This window comes from Eschscholzia californica, unplaced genomic scaffold (assembly GCF_041429995.1).
Source record: "Eschscholzia californica isolate CP2 unplaced genomic scaffold, dmEscCali1.0.p SCAF_2, whole genome shotgun sequence".
Taxonomy (NCBI): Eukaryota; Viridiplantae; Streptophyta; class Magnoliopsida; order Ranunculales; family Papaveraceae; genus Eschscholzia; species Eschscholzia californica.
Window position 1 is genome coordinate 16,748,902 of NW_028238309.1, and position 20,958 is coordinate 16,769,859.

At 36.0% G+C, this 20,958-nt stretch overlaps 2 protein-coding genes across 3 annotated transcripts; one reads left to right on the forward strand and one right to left on the reverse strand.

Annotated features, from left to right (window-relative positions):
• The first annotated feature begins 284 nt into the window (after window positions 1-284).
• On the forward strand, window positions 285-9,239 carry NUP155 (nucleoporin 155). Its single transcript, XM_086664611.1, has 13 exons — window positions 285-875; window positions 2,049-2,218; window positions 2,511-2,637; window positions 3,816-4,078; window positions 4,163-5,780; window positions 5,864-6,076; window positions 6,298-6,545; window positions 6,663-7,056; window positions 7,215-7,390; window positions 7,572-7,920; window positions 8,025-8,243; window positions 8,369-8,697; window positions 8,890-9,239. The coding sequence occupies exons 1-13, from the start codon at window positions 714-716 to the stop codon at window positions 8,999-9,001; spliced, it is 4,380 nt and encodes a 1,459-aa protein (XP_086520737.1). The 5' UTR covers window positions 285-713; the 3' UTR covers window positions 9,002-9,239.
• Window positions 9,240-10,378: 1,139 nt separating this feature from the next.
• Window positions 10,379-15,182, reverse strand: LOC147556568 (Alg9-like mannosyltransferase family). Of its 2 annotated transcripts, XM_086664613.1 has the most exons (10): window positions 15,053-15,090; window positions 14,667-14,927; window positions 14,459-14,576; window positions 13,639-13,743; window positions 13,258-13,544; window positions 12,348-12,629; window positions 12,031-12,232; window positions 11,331-11,482; window positions 11,057-11,219; window positions 10,379-10,798 (listed from the first exon to the last, which is right to left on the reverse strand). In XM_086664613.1, the coding sequence occupies exons 2-10, from the start codon at window positions 14,897-14,899 to the stop codon at window positions 10,715-10,717; spliced, it is 1,626 nt and encodes a 541-aa protein (XP_086520739.1). In that variant the 5' UTR covers window positions 14,900-14,927; window positions 15,053-15,090; the 3' UTR covers window positions 10,379-10,714. The 2 variants fall into 2 exon arrangements, with proteins under 2 accessions (XP_086520739.1, XP_086520738.1); XM_086664612.1 differs by having other exon boundaries at window positions 14,667-15,182.
• Between the last annotated feature and the right edge of the window lie 5,776 nt (window positions 15,183-20,958).

A 20,958-nucleotide genomic window follows, 5' to 3' on the forward strand; every position in this document is an offset into this window, starting at 1 on the left:
CCTCGATCAAAGGAACAGATGCCCTAAATAAGAGGTCAGGTTAAGTCACAGTCCTTCGATCAGTGATAAGTTTAGGTTTCTTGGTTAGCTTTGCAACGCCTTGCGACAATTTTACAATAATTTTGCAACGCCTTTGTAAAAAATATTAGGTTTTTAACCAAACAAAATACAAATATATAAAAAACCTAATATTTGGATTTTTAACAGAAAAAAAACAAAATTTGAATTTGTAACAATTTTTTTTTGCGCTCATCTTTTTAACTAAAAAAAAAAAAAGTTTAAATAGGGTCTTGGGCCCAATTTCCTAATATCTTTTTGCTACTCTAATCCTTTTTGGACCCAATCTGTAGCCCCTTCAATAACGCCCTATGAGCCATTTTGTGATGACCAACATGGATCAACTTGATGCCCTAAAAATCTAAAATATTCAAAAGCATCGATTACTCGCGCCAACGTTAAAACCCCCCAAAAACCTATTCCCTCTCACTTTCTGTTTCTCCCTCGTAGAATTTCCCTTCTTGCAATAGTCTCTTCTCCCTCTTCAATCCTCTTCTCCTTTAACCTGCTTTATTTACTCCAAGATTTAGGGTTTCATCTCCTGAAATCCTAACAGTCCACCCTTCTATCTTTCTTTCTTCTGGGGAAACTATCCTAGGGTTTGATTTTACTAAACCCAGAAGAAGAAGAAGAAGCGAAGAAGAGGTGGAAAAATAATGATGTCGTGGGAAGACGAAATTGTTGTTCGTGATGTTACGAATGCTGGTGTTGTAATTAGTGATTGCATCGTCCGTGATGTTGCTGGTCAGCTAGATCTTGAAGAAGCCCTAGAAGCATCTAGATATGCTACTCATCCTTATACATCTCAACCCAAGGAGGTAATTTTCTATAATATCTTGTATTTTCTTAACTCAACCTTGATAAATTAAGTGTCTATACTGGCAATTTTGATTCTTTAGGTTGAAATTAGGTTAATATTAGAGTGCTGACAACTTGAAATATAGGATTTACATACTTTAATACTTAATCTTAATATGACTCGGTACACTCAGTTTAACATCACAAGTTGGGTATATGTTTAATTGTTAGGTTTTTAGAGTATCCAACTTACATGACTATCAAGACTCCGGCAGTCCCGCGTAGTATAAGGAACATGTTATTATATCATATGATGCTAGTTGCTGTTACTCCTACGGTCCTACCACCACCAAAGTGCAATAAGCTCATCCTCGAACTAATTTTTTGTGTCTGTAATAGGTACACATTTTACGTATGTGTGATCACTAAACACCCCGTCATGCTCAAACTTAAAATAAAGAATAAAAGTAAAACATTGAAGATAATAGAATAGATGGGTGCATATGTTTTACAGTTTTAGTTATAGTCGTGAAGCTTACTTTGGTTGAGTGGTCCGTGACATGTATGTCTATCCACTAGAGAGACCAGGGTTCAAATCTTATTGTTTCCAAAAAATAATTTAGTTGTAGTAGGACATCTACAATAAAAGGAGGAGGGATTTCTTACTATTAGTTAACTAAAGTCTTTGGCACCTTCTCCAATTTTTGAAAAGCATGTGTTCAAAACTTATCCAACTCAATTTTGGTTATTTCCACTAGAAAGCCACATCACGACACTCTAAATTGGTACCCGAAAGAGAAGATGCGGCCTGTCCTAACCAACCTATCACGCTCATCTGATCATCAAGAGAAAGAGTAAGAATGAAATGCTGAGAGAAGTTAGAAGATAACACGAGATCATCATTATTTTTGATGCTTCGTATGATAAAGTGTATAACTATGTTGAACATTAAGACGCATAATACTTTAGTCATTTCTTTATGATATTGATTATAGACGTCAATAACTTCGTATAATTTTCTTTTGTTGTTGTAATCATATTTCTTATGATTAATTCTTGGAAAACATATTGTGTTTGTGGTTTCTTGATTTGTTTTTTGTGGGTTGTGGCCATTCTTTTCTTTTAGTCGTCATTTTGTTGCTTATTCATTATTTTTCCTTCATGTATTAACGTTGGTAACTGTTGAATCATAGTGGCCTCCGTCAGTTGAAGTTGTGGATACACGAGGATTACCATCTATACTTGTAGAAAAGTATAATGCTTCCGCTGGCGAGGGAAGAGCTTTATGCGGAATATTTCCAGAAATACGCAGAGCATGGGCTGCAGTAGACAATTCTTTATTTCTTTGGCGTTTTGATAAGTGGTGAGTTATTGAACTACTGTATGAAGAGGTACAATGTTCTAAAAAGAAGTTGAGGTGCTTATTGAAGCACACTAAGGCAAAATGTCTTAAAAAGCATTTAACATTGTACACCACAAAATTGAATGTATAAATGACAACCTGCTTTAAGTTTGTATATTGTAATATTGATTCTACAACATATTAGAAATTGTTGTGCGAAGAATGCACATCAGGTGTGATTCTGTTTCAACATCAAGTATCCACGTTATTTCACATTCACTAATTTATAGTTTTTTTCTAACTATTTGGATAGGGATGGTCAATGCCCTGAATACAGTGGCGAGGAGCAAGCTATTTGTGCTGTTGGCCTTGCTAAATCGAAGCCGGGAATCTTCATTGAAGCTATCAAATATATTTTAGTCATAGCAACTCCAATTGAGGTTATTCCCCCATCTGAATTTTCTCATGTTTTGTCAGTTGGGCTCGTAGTTGATGTTTATAATTACACTGCCGATAGATGAAAGAGATCTGTCTGTGGTATTGACAAGTGACAACTATGTTCTATGTAGTACATAGACTCGTAAAAGGTAAAATTAATCTAGATTATTTTTTAGCTGCATACGGGCAAGAGTAGCATGTTGATCTCAGACTCCAGAGGTTATGGAAAGAAAAGTTAGGCATAATACTGTCACAATGCATGGTTGTTGGTTAATTACATATCTGACCTAAATTATCCCAATTCTTTTTCTTGTTACATTTTTACTGTTGAAATTCATTTGTGTTTATACTTTCATCATATGTCCAGTTCAGGTCATTCGTCATGATGTTTGATTGTCTTCTTTCCGTTTAATTTCTTTTGAAGATGTATTTTATTGGCTATTCTTTCATTCATCATATGACAATTGATAAACTTTTACCTAGAAATTTGTAAGGACTCAAGGACCTAGATAATGGCTTTCAAAAACCTAAATGTTGAACTACAACAGCCCAAAGTTGCAAGTGTGTCGCCGGTAACTAAATAATATACTAGTATTATTGATAGCCACCCTAGGACATATCTTGAAATTTACAATAGTGTTCCAATATAGGGGATGTGTTAAGTGTTAACTAATTGATCTGGATAAAATATGATTGTGAAATATAGATATTCAGATATCACATAACACCGGAGTTGTGAACTTTGTTGTTTATAACTTTGGCTATGTTGATGGTGTATCCGTGGTGGTAGTGAGACATTTGAATTGATTTATATTCCTTTTTCCGAAAATAAATTGAACGAATGTATATCAATTATTTTCTGTCTATAATGTTGTACTCAGTACTCTTATGAAACATCATGATATCATTACAGTTACTAACTCTGTATTTGAATACTGGATCTGTGCTGTTTATCATGTACTTTCTCATCAGGAAAAATAATGGGAGGCTATTTTTGTAACAGTGTGATTTTATAGTTCATTGGTGTTTGTGGATTGTTTTAAGATCTCTCTCTCTCTCTCTCTCTCTCTCTCTCTCTCTCTCTTGTATATTTTCATTATATCAATATACTATTTTTTGCTGTAAAAAAGACGATTCCTGTTTTTGATCACTATTTAAAGTTCAATTGTATTGTGGTTAGTTGATTCTTTTAGGGGTTTGCTGCTCAGCTGGAGGAGACGGATCCGATCCATATGCTGAGGTTTCTTTACAGCCATTACCGGAGTATACAATACCATCTGATGGAGTGAGCATGACTTGTATTGCATGTACAAAGAGAGGTGATATTTTCTTTGCTGGCCGTGATGGACACATTTATGAGATGCAATATTCAACTGGCTCAGGTTGGAACAAACGTTGCCGAAAAGTTTGCCTTACTGCAGGATTGGCCAGTCTTGTATCAAGGTACTTTTGGTCATCGTATGGTTTACTTGTTAGGTCCTTATTTTTGTGTTTTATATTTCTCAGGGTGTTTTTATGTGCATGCAGATGGGTCATACCAAATGTATTTAAATTTGGAGCAGTTGATCCAATTGTTGAGATGATAATTGATGACGAGAGGCATGTTCTTTACGCACGGACAGAAGATATGAAACTGCAGGTGTTTGATTTGGGAGCCGGTGGTAGTGGCCCCCTGAAGAAAGTGGCAGAAGAAAGAAATTTAGTCAATCAGAGAGATGGGCAGTTTGGAGGTAGATCTGCTGGGAGAAATGCTAATCGCGCACCAAAACCATCTATAGTATCGATTGCACCCTTGTCCACAATCGAATCGAAGTGGTTGCACCTTGTTGCTGTTTTATCAGATGGTAGAAGAATGTACCTTTCTACCAGTCCCTCTGGTGGAAGTAATGGAGGTGTTGGAGGCTTGGCTGCTCATCAAAGGCCAAGCTGTTTAAAGGTTGTAACAACCAGGCCTTCGCCTCCTTTAGGAGTTTGTAGTGGGGTAAGTTATGGGGCTACGCCTCTTGGTGGTAGATCAGACACCGAGGATTCATCTTTGAAAGTAGAGAGAGCATTTTATTCCGCTGGAACTCTGATTCTCTCAGATTCCTCGCCCCCAACCTTATCTTCTCTTCTCATTGTGAACCGAGAAGCAAGCACTCAATTGGCAGGTGGTTTTGGGATGAGCGGAAGGAGCTCTGGCGCACTACGTGAATCTATATCTTCTCTACCTCTCGAGGGCCGAATGCTTTTTGTGGCCGATGTTTTATCCTTGCCCGATACAGCAGCTACTGTGCAATCACTGTATTTTGACATGGAATCGTGTGGATTTGAAGGCTTAGGGGAATGTGAAAAGGAAACTGGTAAACTCTGGGCTAGAGGTGACCTGATGGTTCAACATATCCTGCCACGGAGAAGGATTTTTGTGTTTAGCAGCATGTGCATGATGGAAATAGTTATGAACAGGCCGGTGGATCTTCTGCACAAGTTATTAGACTCCAGAACACAAACTTCAGTGATCGCAGATTTCTTTAACCATTTTGGAGCTGGAGAGGCTGCGTCAATGTGTTTAATGCTGGCAGCAAAGATAGTGGAGACCGAGAACCCCGTCAGCAATTCTGTTTCTGAGAGGGCTGCAGAGACATTTGAGGACCCAAGAGTGGTTGGAATGCCACAACTTGGTGGTTCACTGGCTAATGCAGGGTTCGGAATGAGCAGGCAGGTAGTTCAAGAGGCTGAGCCTGTATTTTCTGGTGCCCATGAAGGGCTCTGTTTGTGTTCTTCAAGGTTGCTTTTTCCGATATGGGAGCTTCCTGTTATGGTTCTGAAAAAGAGTTCAGGTTCTTCGGATGGTTTCGAAAATGGAGTAGTTATTTGCAGGCTTTCTCTTGGGGCAATGAAAGTTCTTGAAAATAAGGTTCGTTCCTTGGAGCAATTTTTAAGATCTAGAAGAAACCAGAGAAGGGGTCTTTATGGTTGTGTTGCTGGTCTAGGAGATGTAACTGGTTCCATATTGTATGGTGCTAGTTCAGATATAGGGGTTGGTGAGGGCATTGTGAAGAATTTGTTTGGTCCTTACGCAACAAATGGCGACTCCAATAATGGCTGGACGTCTAGTAAACGGCAGCGGCTACCATATAGTCCCGCAGAACTGGCTGCCATGGAGGTTAAATAATGAAATTGCTTTGGCTTTTCCTGATTCTTGAATAGTATTTGTTTTTCCTTCTCAAAGTTCCGGTTCTTTTACAGGTGAGGGCGATGGAGTGCATCAGGCAGTTGCTTCTTAGATCTGGCGAAGCACTATTCCTACTCCAGCTTATTTCACAGCATCATGTGGCTCGTCTAACTCAGGGTTTTGATTCGAATCTAAAGCAAAAATTAATTCAGTTGACTTTCAGTCAACTTGTTTGTTCTGAAGAAGGTGACCAGCTTGCGACAAGGCTCATATCTGGGCTTATGGAGGTAGGTTATGGTATATTTACTACTATACAGTATATCCCTGGAAGGCTGGAAGGATCTCACTGACAAAGAATTGGAATGTGACCTTAGAACTCGGTTTCACCATTTATTTGTTTGTTTTTTTTTTTTTCGAATTTCTCCTTTTCATAGTAAATCGATCTATTATAAATCTCCCCAATTCATATAAAATAGGCATTTAAGTAAGATTTTTTGTCTCCTTTCAGTACTATACAGGTCCAGATGGACGGGGGACAGTAGAAGATATCAGTGGGAAATTGCGTGAGGGTTGTCCAAGTTATTACAAGGAATCTGACTACAAGTTCTACCTAGCTGTGGAGTGTCTCGAGAGAGCTGCGGTTACCGTTGACCCTGTGGAGAAGGATAATCTAGCTAGAGAGGCTTTTGATTTCTTAACTAAAATTCCAGAGTCTGCAGATCTGAGCATCATATGCAAACGGTTTGAAGACTTAAGGTATGGTATATTTTGTGAAGCCAATTAATGTTGATATGTTTTACAACCCTCATTATTTTCTTCTAAATCTTGAATGGCTAAATTTTTCAAAACTTGTCTTCTTTCTGGGTTTTGCAGATTTTATGAAGCTGTGGTCAAGTTGCCACTACAAAAGGCACAGGCTCTTGATCCGGCAGGTGATGCTTTGAATGAACAAATTGATGCAAGCGTTCGAGCAAAAGCACTCACTCAACGTAAGCAATGCTATGAAATCATCACTAGTGCTTTGTGCAGTCTGAAAGGTGAAACTGCCAATAAGTCTGCAGTCACTCGAGCAATGCCTGATCCAGCCACTCGCAAAAGATGTGTTCGCCAAATTGTTCAGCTTGGGGTCCAATCCACTGATAGAGCCTTCCATGAACACTTGTATAGGACAATGATTGATCTGGGCCTTGAAACTGAGTTATTGGAGTTTGGTGGTCCTGATTTGGTCCCTTTCCTTCAAAGTGCTGGGCGTCGATCAACAGAGCAGGTTCTGATAATTTATCTTCTCGATTCAAATAAGTAACTTATATATGAAGGCATTTCATATAAGTTGTAGTTGTTCGATACAAGTTAATCTTATATTGAATTTGCCATTCATCAAACTATAACCTTCCCGTTTAACTTATTATTGTTTGTCTTTTGCAGGTTCTTGGTGCTTCTGCAGTTACAGAGACTTCACCAGATACTGAAGTCAAGTATTTTGACCTGTTAGCACGCTACTATGTCTTGAAGCGGCAGCATGCCCTTGCAGCTCATATACTGTTACGACTAGCAGAAAGGCGCTCCACTAACGCAGGGGACTTCCTTACACTAGAGCAGAGGTGATATACTCGTTAAAATTTCCTTGAATTTTGGTATCTCAAAGGAGCTCTTTTAGTTTTTGTCTATTGAGGTTTATTTTTTATTTTACTGTAAGCACTCTGTTCCTAATGAAACTGCGGGAAGTTCCAACTAAGAAAGATGCTTGTGATATGTACTAATGTATTGTCTTCCTGGAACCAGGCGTCAGTACCTCACTAATGCAGTTCTACAGGCAAAGAACTCGAGCAACAATGATGGTTCTATTGGTTCTGCTGGTAACTTCGATGACGGGCTGCTGGATTTGCTTGAAGGAAAGCTTGCAGTTTTACGATTTCAAATGAAGATCAAAGAGGAATTACAGGCAATAGCATCAAGGTTGGAGGATAGCATACCTCAATCTTCTCCTAGTGATCTCTCTCTTCAGAATGAAATGGATGAAGACAACAATCTCGCAAACCTTGCACGGGAAAAGGCCAAAGAGATATCTTTGGATTTGAAGAGTATCACTCAACTGTACAATGAATATGCTGTTCCATTTGAGCTTTGGGAGGTATTATCCTTTCTATTTGGCTGAGGAGAACCAGTGAGTAGCTTTGGAAGTTTGGTTGTAATTTGTTTCGTTATGAACTTATCCATTTGATTGTTTTCTCTTAGGTATGTTTGGAAATCCTCTATTTTGCCAACTATTCTGGGGATGCAGATAGTAGTATTGTTAGAGAAACATGGGCTCGACTTATTGATCAAGCTCTTTCAAGGGGTGGGATTGTTGAAGCTTGTTCTGTTTTAAAGAGGGTTGGATCTAACGTCTATACTGGAGAAGGAGGTGGATTGCCTTTAGATACTCTATGTCTTCACCTTGAGAAGGCTGCGTTGGTAATTTGCTTCTCTTGTTTGACTTTTCTATTGAATTTATGGCCATGATTTTGTACTTTCAATGCGTCTCTTGTAACCGCGTGATTGTTTGATGTGTTTTGCTTCTCTCTCTTTCTATTTTGCAGGATAGGTCACTTTCTGGAGTTGAACTTGTTGGAGATGAAGATGTTGCCAGAGCTCTATTAGCAGCTTGTAGAGGTGCAGCAGAGCCTATAGTAAATACATACGACCAATTGATCTCAAATGGAGCTATTCTGCCATCACCAAAACTCAGGTTGCGTCTTCTCCGTTCAGTTCTTGTAGTTCTTCGTGAGTGGGCAATGTCTGTGCTTGCACAAAGAATGGGTACAAGTCCAACAGGGGCTTCTCTCATTCTAAGCGGAGCATTCTTCCGTGAACAAACCGCTATTCTTAACCAAGGTGTCCGAGATAAAATTGCAAGTGCTGCAAACAGGTCAAGCTCTTTCCTCGTTTTATGTTAATATGTACAAATCCCTATTTTTCTAACAAATCGAGATTACAAATTCCGCGTGCCTCCTATATTAGAATCTAAACTATCTTAGCGATGTTTCCTCTTGCACCGTAATATTTTTGTTTCACTCTCGTAGACCTTAAATACAAACTTTGGGTGTTCATATAATGGCAGGTATATGACGGAGGTGAGACGGCTAGCCCTCCCACAGAACCAGTCTGAGGCAATATACCAAGGCTTCCGCGAGCTTGAGGAGTCTTTACTGAATCCATTTTCATTAGATTAATTTTGAATCTCAGTTTCATTTTTCTCTTGTAAACGGAATAATGATATTTGGAAAAGGTAACCTGTGTAATTTTGTTTTTATTTAAATCAGTTAAGGGAGAAAAACAAATATAAAAACACTCCCTTTGATGACCGAAATATAAAACTCAGACGTGTGAAACTATTCCTTCGTGTTTCACATGTATACACTTCATCACTGTACCGGTGTTTCAGAATCCACCGTTCTTTAGAGACCCTCAGTTGTTACTGTTTTGTTATTCTTTTTGTTATACCATATGTCATTTCTATTAGATAATTTCTGCGCGGTATCCTCTTTCAGAGTGGAGCTGTTGGAACTGTTGAATTACTGTTTTGCCATCTTCGGGACATTGATTTGTACCATTGTTATGGAGTTGTCGAACTGGATTAAGAAAGAGGAAAAGAAGAGTTGGAATACTTCTGTTTTTGTAATTTTTGGTCGTAACTGATATTTTCATTTAAGAAAATCTGAAATTTGGCGAAAGGTAGTAGTTGTCTGAATTGGCTGAAGAACTCTCATTTCTGACTTCAAAACAAGCATGAAAAGATGGTTAAACTTCTCAAATGTATGGAGTGATCATTATACCTAGAAAACGTTTTTCTTATCTCCCTCTTCATCTTTTTCATAACGCCGACAAGAAAAACGCAAAGAATCACCACCACTGACTCTAAAAGCACATGTCCAAATGTTCCGACCACCACAAATTAAGAAACACAGATCGGAAGAAAAGAGATCCGATGAGAGAGATTGAGAGGAGGCCGAAACAAATTGGAGTTGAAATAGAGATTGAGAGGAGGCCGAAACAAATTGGAGTTGAAATTTTTACGTATTTTATAAAACAATCTTCATACCATGAAATAAATTTGATCACAAACTAAAAATTAGCTGAACAGTTGGATATCTTGCTTAACCGAAAATTGTAAATTTCTTTTGCTCAATTGCTTGTTCAAGTTTTGGTCTTTTCACCATACCATGTAACTCCACGAATTATCCTCTTCATAGGGAAGTAGTTTTTATGGTTGAAAACATGATTATCGGGGAGAGTAGAAGAAAGCTGCTAGATCGAAACAAGGAAAAGGGATTAAGGGGCTGGGGTGGTTCATGCCGTAAACCCAGATTGGTTTGATATGGTGGTAAATAAACAAATGAATGGATTGCTAAAACAAATACTACAACCAAAGATAGATTCATGCTTAAATTAGGAAAACGAACGGTGAGTAGAAGTGTAGCTCTGACCTGAAGAGAGCCTGAGAGACTCAGACATGTCGATTCAACCAATATAGTTAAGTCTACTCCGTCAAACCAATTCAGATTACGACAATTTAGATTCAGGCAAAAAAACAAAAACAAAATACACTATTAAGGAAGAACTACAATTTAACAAATCCGTTGATCGATCACACTATTAGACTACTCGTACAGAAACAAATCTTTCCTTCCAACCGTAGAATCTTCCACTTCTTATAACAAGCCCAGAACAAAAATTTCACATCTCAATTATAATATGACACCACTATTGATCTCTCGTGCTCTCTTCCGAGCCAAAATTAATCCTGAAATCGAACTCTTGTTGGTGTTGTTCTTCGAATAAGTTACTAGCAGTTATATTTCAGATTCAAAAATGAAGTACAGAAGGAACGAACTGAATTCGTCAAGTTATGACATGGTGATTACGCATGCAATGAGAAATGTCATTTATTTGTCTGCCAAAGCGTATATGACGACAGATGCCTGAAGTTCCCGGTCTACCTTGATGTGTGCGTGGAAAAACCTTTTCACCTGTTAATCATTGCAAAGATTATAGAGTGAAAGAACAAAAAAATGATATAAACTTATCTAGAAAGGTTAAGATTTGTCAAACAAAATACAAGCAAATCATGATCACAAACATTTACAATTAATTCTATAGATGTTAATCGATGTAAGAGATTAGGAGTTCATGTCATTGAATCCATGTTACCAGCAAAATCCACCTTCAAAATCGCGCATCTAAACACATTAGAAATGAATTAGGACTCGAAAGTATATTTGATTTACCTCAATAAAGGAATGGGAAGTCAGGAAATCCTTTAGCTTTCGTTCTTCTGAATCAAACAATACTATGTGACTAGGTAAAGACCAATCCTTTACCATATCCTGAACAAATCCAACCGGGTCCATCATGAAACGGTCTGATTCATCAGGGACTGAACGGTTCTCACTGGAAGGAAAAACCAAGCGACATCAAAGATACATGAAATTAACCAAGAAAACAAAATTAAATAAAACCATATAAAGTGAATACTTGAGCGGAATAATAAAATAACCGTACCTTGGAGAGCAATCAAGAAAGCGCATGGGCAAGTTGCGATGCAAAGTGGAATAGTATGGTGTATTATGACAAGGCATCAAGAAAAGGATACTCCGAACTTTATCACTCAGGGCCTCTCTTCCTAGAAAATTCATAGCATCTTCACTTCCTCTCTGTCTGGCACGATTACAAGTAAGAATCGATAGGTAACGCGGGAGAAATAGTTTCTTTCCCAAAACATTGCGTTGGGTAGGTGAAGGTCCTTTTCTCAATATAACATGGAATATCAATATCAAATACCAATACTGTAAGACATATACAGCAAGTCAAAAAGCCAAAAGGAATGCTACTAAAGGGCATCGAGACATACATACCTTAGTAATCAGTCATTTGATTTTGCTTACAAATTTTACTTTTGAATCAGGATTTCTAATATCTAGACAAGACATTAACTTCGAGTAGTATTTTATAGTAAACACTAGATGAACATGCAGAGTTTAATATTATACTTGGTCAAAGTGACAGAATATCCTAGTATTCGAAATTCAAAAAATACTAAGATAGACATCCATGTTGTATAGCATTTCCACTGTAGTTAATGTAACAAATTAGTTTCAGCAAACAAGAAAATGTGGTTAAACTCTGGGTCTTCAGTTAACTGGGAGCATATTAAGAAGTTAGACACTAAAGAAGTAGGCTAGCTGCCGAAGAAATGCCTTACCTGATGAACGAGGCTCATATATAAGCCCATTGGAAGATTGGTCGCAAGCAGGAAAAATATACTAAATTTCATCCTTGAAGGACATCTTGGTCGTAAATCTGATGGTATTTTTCTTTTGTGACTTTTAGTGCCAGGGGTTTCCATTGCAGCTAATGCATACCCAGAAAACATCAAAGCGACTGGTAGAACAGGCAGGACAAACCTGTATGAAATTAGTGATATCAGTAGTCAAGTTTTAAGAAGTAAACAATAAAGAAAATATGTGAAATTAGTGATATCTGTAGTCCATATAACTATCTAAATCTTTTAAGAAGTACCTGAATTCTTTGTGACCAAGCACACTATATAGTCCTAAAACCCATACCATGAGACCGAAAAGTTTCCATTGTTTGGATTGAAAGATGCCGGCTATGGAGAATGGTAAGAATGTGAAAACCATGACAGTAAATCCCTGGCTGAAGTACCAGTGCCACTTGTGCGTGCCATAATAGTCTCCACCAGAAGACAAAAAGTTGAATTTGAGAAAATTAAGAGGTACTATTATCCACGATCCGTACATAAACCGGTCCAAAAGAGATGTAAATGCGAGCACCAGTGATCTGGTTGAAAGGCATAGTATAAGAGATTGAGAATAAGGAGCTACAACAAAAAGATAGTGGAAGAGTTTAAGAAGCAACCAATTCTTGAATAGAATAAACATGAATGCAAAATAACAGACTTTTCACATCGCTTACGCCGTAAAGACAACCTCTACTTGATGAAAAATGTTATGTAGAGATGTCTACAATAACTGCGCAAATCAATTCCCGCATAAAAACATGCACATGAACAAATAAAAGGATTTCTTGGTTGCTTTTAGGCAACCAAAGTTGAGACGCTTTAACTGGTTTCTCTTCTAATTGTGGGTTTCGTTTTTGGTTTTCAGAAACTGATACTCATTCTCAACCATTAGAAGCAAAATTACTAGAGCAAATAAAAGATGGAATGTGTTCGACCACCAATTCGTGATTTATGTATTAAAAATATTGAACCAAATAAATAAGGTATAAAGAGTCTCCTCTTATCATATACATAACAAGGTCTTACTCTAAATGTCTGGGGATGCATTGAGAAATGTCACTATGAGGCATGAGCTGACTGAAAATTCATATAATATGTAGCAGATAATACAATAACGCTGTCGCTATTAATCTTTTTTCTCTTTTCACAATTGCAAGTTTTACCTACCCAATAGGCACTACCTCAAGAAAAATGAATTTCAGTCTATCACGTGCCTGAAAGAGCTCCAAAAGACCAACATACAACCAAGTTATAGCACTTGTTGGCCGAATAGCACAAGCTAGAGCGGCTACAAACAAGCCCCACTTTCTTGAAACCTTAGAAGAATGTCCAGAAGAACCACCAAAAGAGGGCCAGTAATATAAGCCAATGAGAGTCAGGACCGTCTCCACATTATTTGAAAAGGTTCTAGTGAAACAGAAGAATGTAAACCAGTTCGTTAACTGCGAAAAAAGCTGAAAGAGAATTAAGGACATTGCATGCAGAAGAAGATAAATTTGATCAAATAATTTAAGTTGGTGAGAAATACATAAAAGAAAAAAAGGATACAGTCCACTGAGCAACACGCTCACCAAACATGCGATAAGCAAGTTTGTACAAGTAGAAATCACCAATTGACGAGAGGATTGATTGCAGAAGCCTGGGAGCCCTCACCTAGAAAGCAGGAAAATGATCAAACAAAGAAAATTCTACACTCCGGAAACAGTAATCCACAGTTATATAGATTTGTAAGATGAAGATTTATAGGTTAGATTACACCTTATTGTAGAAAAAGCGTACTTGACTTAAAACAAACTTAATCAACTAGCCAATTAAACTAATTAGTGAAGCGTATAATGTGCTCATTTGAATGGCGAAACTCGAGGTTTTCTATGGTACTACAAACAACAATAAATCGAAGAGCCTACTGCCAAAATATTTAATTAGAGCCTTTTAGCTCGACGTTGTTACTTTTGACAACATAGATGCAAACTTCATGTTACGTTTTTCTTAAAAAAATTGATAAATAGGACCAACCGGTGAGAGTAACATCAAGGTGTAGGCGTGTAGGAACATCACTGAGAAGCCGAATTGGTTGCCACCAAAGGGGTGTTAAGTGGGCGTTATTAGGGTTTAAGGGTCCCGGTTATAGCTATCAGAGCAGTAGTTTTTAGGGTTGCTATAGCTATTAGGGATAGTTTTTAGGGTTCTTATAGCTACTAGAGCATTAAGTTTCACATTACAATTCCTGTTACACATTAATGTATTTGTGAAACTAACATTTAAAAGATTAACACTAACATTAACGAGTCGTGATTGCGTAGAGAAGCAACTTCAATTACTCACTCCAAATTGTGTCATGGATATAAAAAAAAGTGAGAACCTTTACCATGAACCAAGGAGTGTCAAGACCAAAGAAGGCAAGAAATTTATACAGAAGAACAAACACCATAGGATGCAAATAACTTCGAATTCCCTTTGACCATTCCCAAGTTAAATGCCCATATCTGTTCATCAATCATCATCATTGATTCATAAATACGTTTGATTCACTAATCACAAAAAAAAAAAAAAAACTAATTTTTTTTAGGGTTTACCCAAAAGTGATGCGATGAGCGACTTCTAAGGCTTGCCAATGTTCATCAGGATTGAAATAAGTCTGTACCAACAAAGAGTTTGCCATTCGAAAGATCAAGCATAATACGAAAATTTGCCTTGACGACGAATAGATCTCGGATTTGGGGTTTCCCCGATCTTCCCTTTTGGGAAAATACTCATCTTCTTTTTTATCTTCAGTTATTGGGGTTCCAGAATTTGATTTCCGTTTCATTTTTTCTCAATTGGAAGAACTGAAACAACTGTAATAAGAAAGCAACCAGTTCACCTAACAAACGGAGATTGAAGATAATGTCTAGGGTTAAACACAACCAGTTCTAGTCAAAGGATATCATTATCGCCATTAACAAAGAGAGAGAAAGCTTGCAAAGAAAAAGAAGAAAAAAATTGAACAATCAACCGGTTGGGTTTGATAGCGTGGGGAGAGGAAAAAAGGATGGAGAAACATTTTCTCGGAGAATTATTTACTTGGGAAAATATTTTCTCGTGGCATCAATTTTATTTTGAATTTTTGGGCTTATAATCCAAAAAACGGGCCCTAATAGGACTTTTAGTCCTCTCTAATCCTATAAAGGGTTTCAAAACCAAAAAAATAATACAAATGGATATCTAGTCCATTTGGTGTCATCTAGAGAGAAAACACAAATCCCTAGAATACCAAATAATTTATAATACCTAAACTAACCTTCCATATATATAAGATCTAATTTAAGCTCAAATCAACCAATATTCGTTTCCCTTATTTATCTTCCTGTTTCTCTCTCCAATTACCGACTCTAAAGGAAGAAAGAAATCATTATCTTCCTTAAATTTGTAACCGAAACCTTCTCAGTCTTATCTTTCTCTCTATCTACATCTTCATCTTCTGAAACTATCCTCCATTAAAACAAAAAACTTTGTAACCAAAATCTTCTCGTCCTATCTTTCTCTCTCTCTACATCTTCATCTTCTCAAACTATCCTCCATTAAAACAGAAAGCTGAGTTTTTAAGTTCAGGTAAAACTCAAATCAAAATTTTATGTTTTCAGATTATGTTTCGATTGAAAATCTTCCATTAACTTGTTTCATTATCATTAGAGCTATTAAAAATCATCATCTTAATTGTTAATCAGGTAAACAATTTTCTTATTTGATGATTCTGTTTCAGATCCAGAAAGTTATTATTGTTTTTTTCTCTCTAAAGTTTGTATTAATGATCACGATCTTCATGAGATTAATACTTCATTTCTAAATCTTACAAATCGAGTTTACTTATTGTTTGCAATCAATCGTCATATCAGTTATCAATAGATTTGAAGTTTATGCAAAGTATGATATTCAAATTTTCTCCAGATCTGATTTTTATCCGTATAGATTGATGAAACGTGATTCTTTCGCACGGTTACTCATAACAGAATTAACATTATATATACTTTAGAATAAATTACCTTAATGTAACGTAAATTATATAAACTTTTTCCTGCGATGTTTATCAAATTGAGAACATGATATATGTTTTGGTTCTGCAAATTTTTCACGAATAACATTAACATTATATTATTTTGTGTAAATCAAACGTAATTTATGGAACGTTATGTATGATTTAATATCAAAACAGTTCTCGTTTCATTATTAGAACATCTTTGATTTACATATGTAAATCCTGTGTACTTTTCTGTAAAGTACATGTAATTTATTCAAATGTTCATATAATTTACTGCAAATAATATACTTGTATATATAATTTATTTGAATTAATCAATCTCACTTTGTTATCACAGATGGAGTTCCAGGCAGAATCATCAAATCAAAATAAGGAAATCAAACTGAAATCAGATGGTTGGGATAAGATATTTACAGAACTATGACAGTTATTTCCTGGGGTGCAAAAGCTTTTCGATATGCTCTTAGGCAATATAGCATCAACACCGGGCATGATTCCAAATTCATAAAGAATGAATCTAAGCGGGCTACTGCTGTGTGTCCTGTTGAAGATTGCAAATGGTAGTGCATGGATGGTCACCATTGAAATGCGATTCTATGTTCATATTGAAAGACATGGAAAGGAAACATGATTTCATTATTTGTGATAAATGTCTCATTATTTTTCATAAAGTTTGCATAATTTATTGTAAATTATACATAATATCGTTTTTACAGTTTAGGTATATAACGTTTAAAATTATACTTTATCATTAGTATATCAGAATTTGCTGTACATCATTAAATCCCATTGTAAAACATACTTATTGTATATCAGTATACAATATAAATTCCTTCATATAAATGACCACTATCAGAAATTACAAGGTTTGATCAATTAAAAACTTTAAAATTTTTGCTGTTATCATTGGTTATTTATCAAAAATTACCGAATCCTGTGGTAAATCACGGATACATGTGAATAAATTATACATACTTTACACTAGTTAAAGTTATACCAGATTGAAATTGACATAATTTATCAAACAGATCTCTAAAAATTGATTTATGACGAAGCTTTGAACATCAGAAACTATGTCACAACAGAAAAAACCATAAAAATCAACCCAAAATCTCACCATAACGTTGAAACAAACTTCTTTATGATGAAAAATAACCATGAAAAAAAAAACTTGTGAAAAAATTATACATACTTTACAGTAGTTTTGGTTAGGATTTTTGTTTCTGAGTGATTCGGATAATCGGAAAGAGAAAATTGATTTGGTTTCTAAATTCGTAAAGAAGAGAGAGAATATTGATTTGGAAATATCCGTGGTGATGACGTTTCGTTTTGGTTAGGATTTTTGTTTCTGATTGATTCGGATAATAGGAAAGAGAAAATTTGCTTTCCAAATCTGTTTAGAGGAGAGAGAAATTATGATTTGTTTCTATCCATTTTTTTTTCTAATAAATCTCCATATTTTTTGCTAATAAATCTCCACAATTTTTGCTAATAAATCTCCACGTCAAATTTGAGCGTGGGACATTGATGGTAATGTATTTAGAAAGTGAGGGTTTTTATGTCCATAATGTAAAAGGACTAAATATCCATATTTTGAGAAGATTGGATCATAAACCTTTTTTGAACATTATTTTGGTCTATATACCCACCGACCCTTTTATTTTTCCAAGGTGAAATATTTGTTAAAATATTTTGTTTTCTCTTTAGAAGGAAACCCCAGATCTAGATGAAGCTTCTTTTGGTAAGACTATACAACCTTGTTTGATTTTTGCAGACAAGGGTTTCGCCCCTTCGCTGGCTACTAGAGGAGAGAAGAAAGAGAGAGGAAAAGGATAAAGGAAGGAGGATGGTGGTGGCGCCAGAGAGTGATGGAAAGTCGAAATTGGCCAGTGGAGAAGATGTAGTTCGTAAAATAACAAAGATACCTCGAAGAGCAAAGTCGAAAATGCTAATGCTTTTATATAAAAAGACAAATGTAATTTGTACATCTTTTGGTTTGTGGAATGTGGACTACGCATTTCGACTTGGTGGATATATGTGACCTTAATATTGATTATCTGCGAAGTCAAATTTTATTATATATTACATTTAATTTTTCAAATGTAGTCCGAAAGAATATTAATACTTATTACAAACTCGAAAATTCTAACAACATATAAATTACTTTTTATAATAACTCCAAAATAAATATGAGAAAAATATTTAACCAAGAAAACAATATTCATTGTGGTTAGCAAATATAAAGGTTGTCGTATACACACCATAAAATGCGCATTGACGATATCGCTCATTCAAACTGAAGAGTAAACTACTAAATGAATATATTCTCAAATTGGGTACAATAATGAATGTTTTTTTTTGGAGAACCGATTACATTTTCGTTACTATTGGCATTGAATACATCAAAGATGTGATAAGCTTGCTACCCGCCCACTCAAACTCTAACATGATCTGCCCTATAGCCGACTCAAACTTTAACATAACCTGGCCTACAGCCCAACTAGATAATGGCCTAAAGCCCAACTACATTACATTATTTATACCCTAATAATCCCAAATTCAAATAACCAAAGATTCCACCTTCTTTGGGATTCGAACCTGAGACCTCCAGGGGTTTCTATAGTTTATGTCAACACCTTGGAACCACTTGGGCTACCAACGGTTGACAGGTACATTAATGAATGTTGACAACACGAAAAAAAAGTCTTACACTGCGCAAAAGCTAAAAATTCACCAAAGAAGACATCAAACAACCCTCTACAATTGACCACGAGGTGTAGCAATGTTATGGTAAGTCGTCTGGTTGCACCTCCGACACATGTTTCCTCTTGTGTGGTTGATTATCTGATACAATTCCTTAGTGAAATTTAAGTATAGCGACTTGGTTAGATGATATCAAACACGTGACACATTTCAGTATGAACAAAATGCCTTATGAATTATGCATGAGAAAATTAATAATTGATATCAAAATATTTTAGTTTCTATTGAACAAATCTAAAAATAGGTGCACTGGTTTGATGTTTGTAAAAGCAAACTAGGGACTGCTTAGGGCGACATATAAACAGTTTTGTACAATGTCTCCAGTGAAAAATATATTTTTGCTACTGCGCTGGCGTTCAATGAAATGTGACAAATTATCTAGAATTGTGTAACACATTGTCCGTCTTGCTGGTAATTTAACTCAAAGTCAGGGACGTGCAGTGGGGGGTGCGGGCCGTGCGCCCGCACAGGGCCCCCCACCACAAAGGGCAATTTTCAAGTTTTTGGCCATTTATTAACCCTATTAAACCGGGAAGGTTATAGGATTAGCATGAGTCGTGAAGTAGCTCAGCTAGTGCACCGTTCATCTCCTGGGCTAAAAGTCTTGGGTTCGAGTGCTACCGGTAGCACTTTCTCTTAATTTTTTTTGGAAGAGGTCACATTGAAACGTTAATGGTCAATGATTCAAGTGGTATAATATACATGTCAACAAAAAAAATGGTATAATATATAGTATTTTCATCCCAAAGCCAATAAGGACAACAAAACTATTCTCTAACTATCACAAATCTCCTTTCTCTCAGTCTCTCTTGCGACATGATATTTCTATAATTTTTATCGCAACGCAATTTGTTCTTTAACACATAACTTTCTTTTTAATCCTTATTTTTTTTCTCCTCTCTAAAATTTCTCATTCTTTCTATCATATGAATCTCTATCCAAACTCTCATTATCATTCATAACTAAACTATAATTTAATGTGTGAGATGAAAAAGTTAGCCACAACCTTGACATACACAAAAGCAACCGAATGCGTAAAAAAATTTAGATTTTACGTTTGCTTATACAAGGGGGGCCAACTAAAAAACTTGGCACCGGGCCCCCAGATTCTCAGGCACGGCCCTGCTCAAAGTAAGTAAAGATTAGAACAGAAACACCATCGAAAGTTAAACTCTTGGATTTACCACTTTATAGAAAAAATTATAATTTCTTTAAAAGCAAATTAGAAAAATGCAAAAACAAAGATATTTGAAAGCAAATTAGTGCAATAAATGTTATAAATAAGTCAACGATGAAATGTTCTTCAACTAAATAGATATGTATTGCACAATGAAGTTTATGTGTAGGTGTAACTCAAATTGAAGCGTACAATTAGGTTTTTGTTGATCTCGTGTACAAAGCAATATGTTTTTTTCTTCCTTGCACTTAACCAACTTATTAACAAAAAAAAATTCAATTATCAGTATGCATTTTTGAATTTGTCTTGCGAAACTGTATTTTCCCTTTCGTGTTTGACAAACCTATAGTAGTGTACATTTAAATGTCTTGTGAAAGCGATTTCTGTAATGCACAAAGTGTGGAATTTAGTGGTACCATTTATAAATTAAGTAAAGCATTTTCGAGTTTGCTCATTATTAGATAAAGAAACAACAAACACCATTAATGGAACTTGAAACTCCAAAAACTAGATATGAAACTTAAATGGTCTCTGTCTTAAACAACATGAGAACACCATTAAACTAGATCTGAACGTAACTAAACATTTTGAAGGAAGATGGAATGAACATAAGGGTCCATTTGATACGTTAGCATGTCTGAGTAAGAAAATCGATTTTTTCTGATGGGAAAGCTTTCTTTCTTATATGAAAGTCAAGTTCTAGTATTTGATTGGTTATGAGAAAATTTGGAGGTGCCTTTAAAATTCAAACAAAATTTCCCCATTTAGTTTCCTGAAAACTCAAAACCAATTTAATTCCCTCTCTATCTCTCGTTTCTTCTCTTGTCCGCTTCCATCTTTATCCATTTCTTCCTTTCTCATCCATTTCGATCTCTTAACATCATCTTCTCCTAAAGTAGGTATGTTCTTC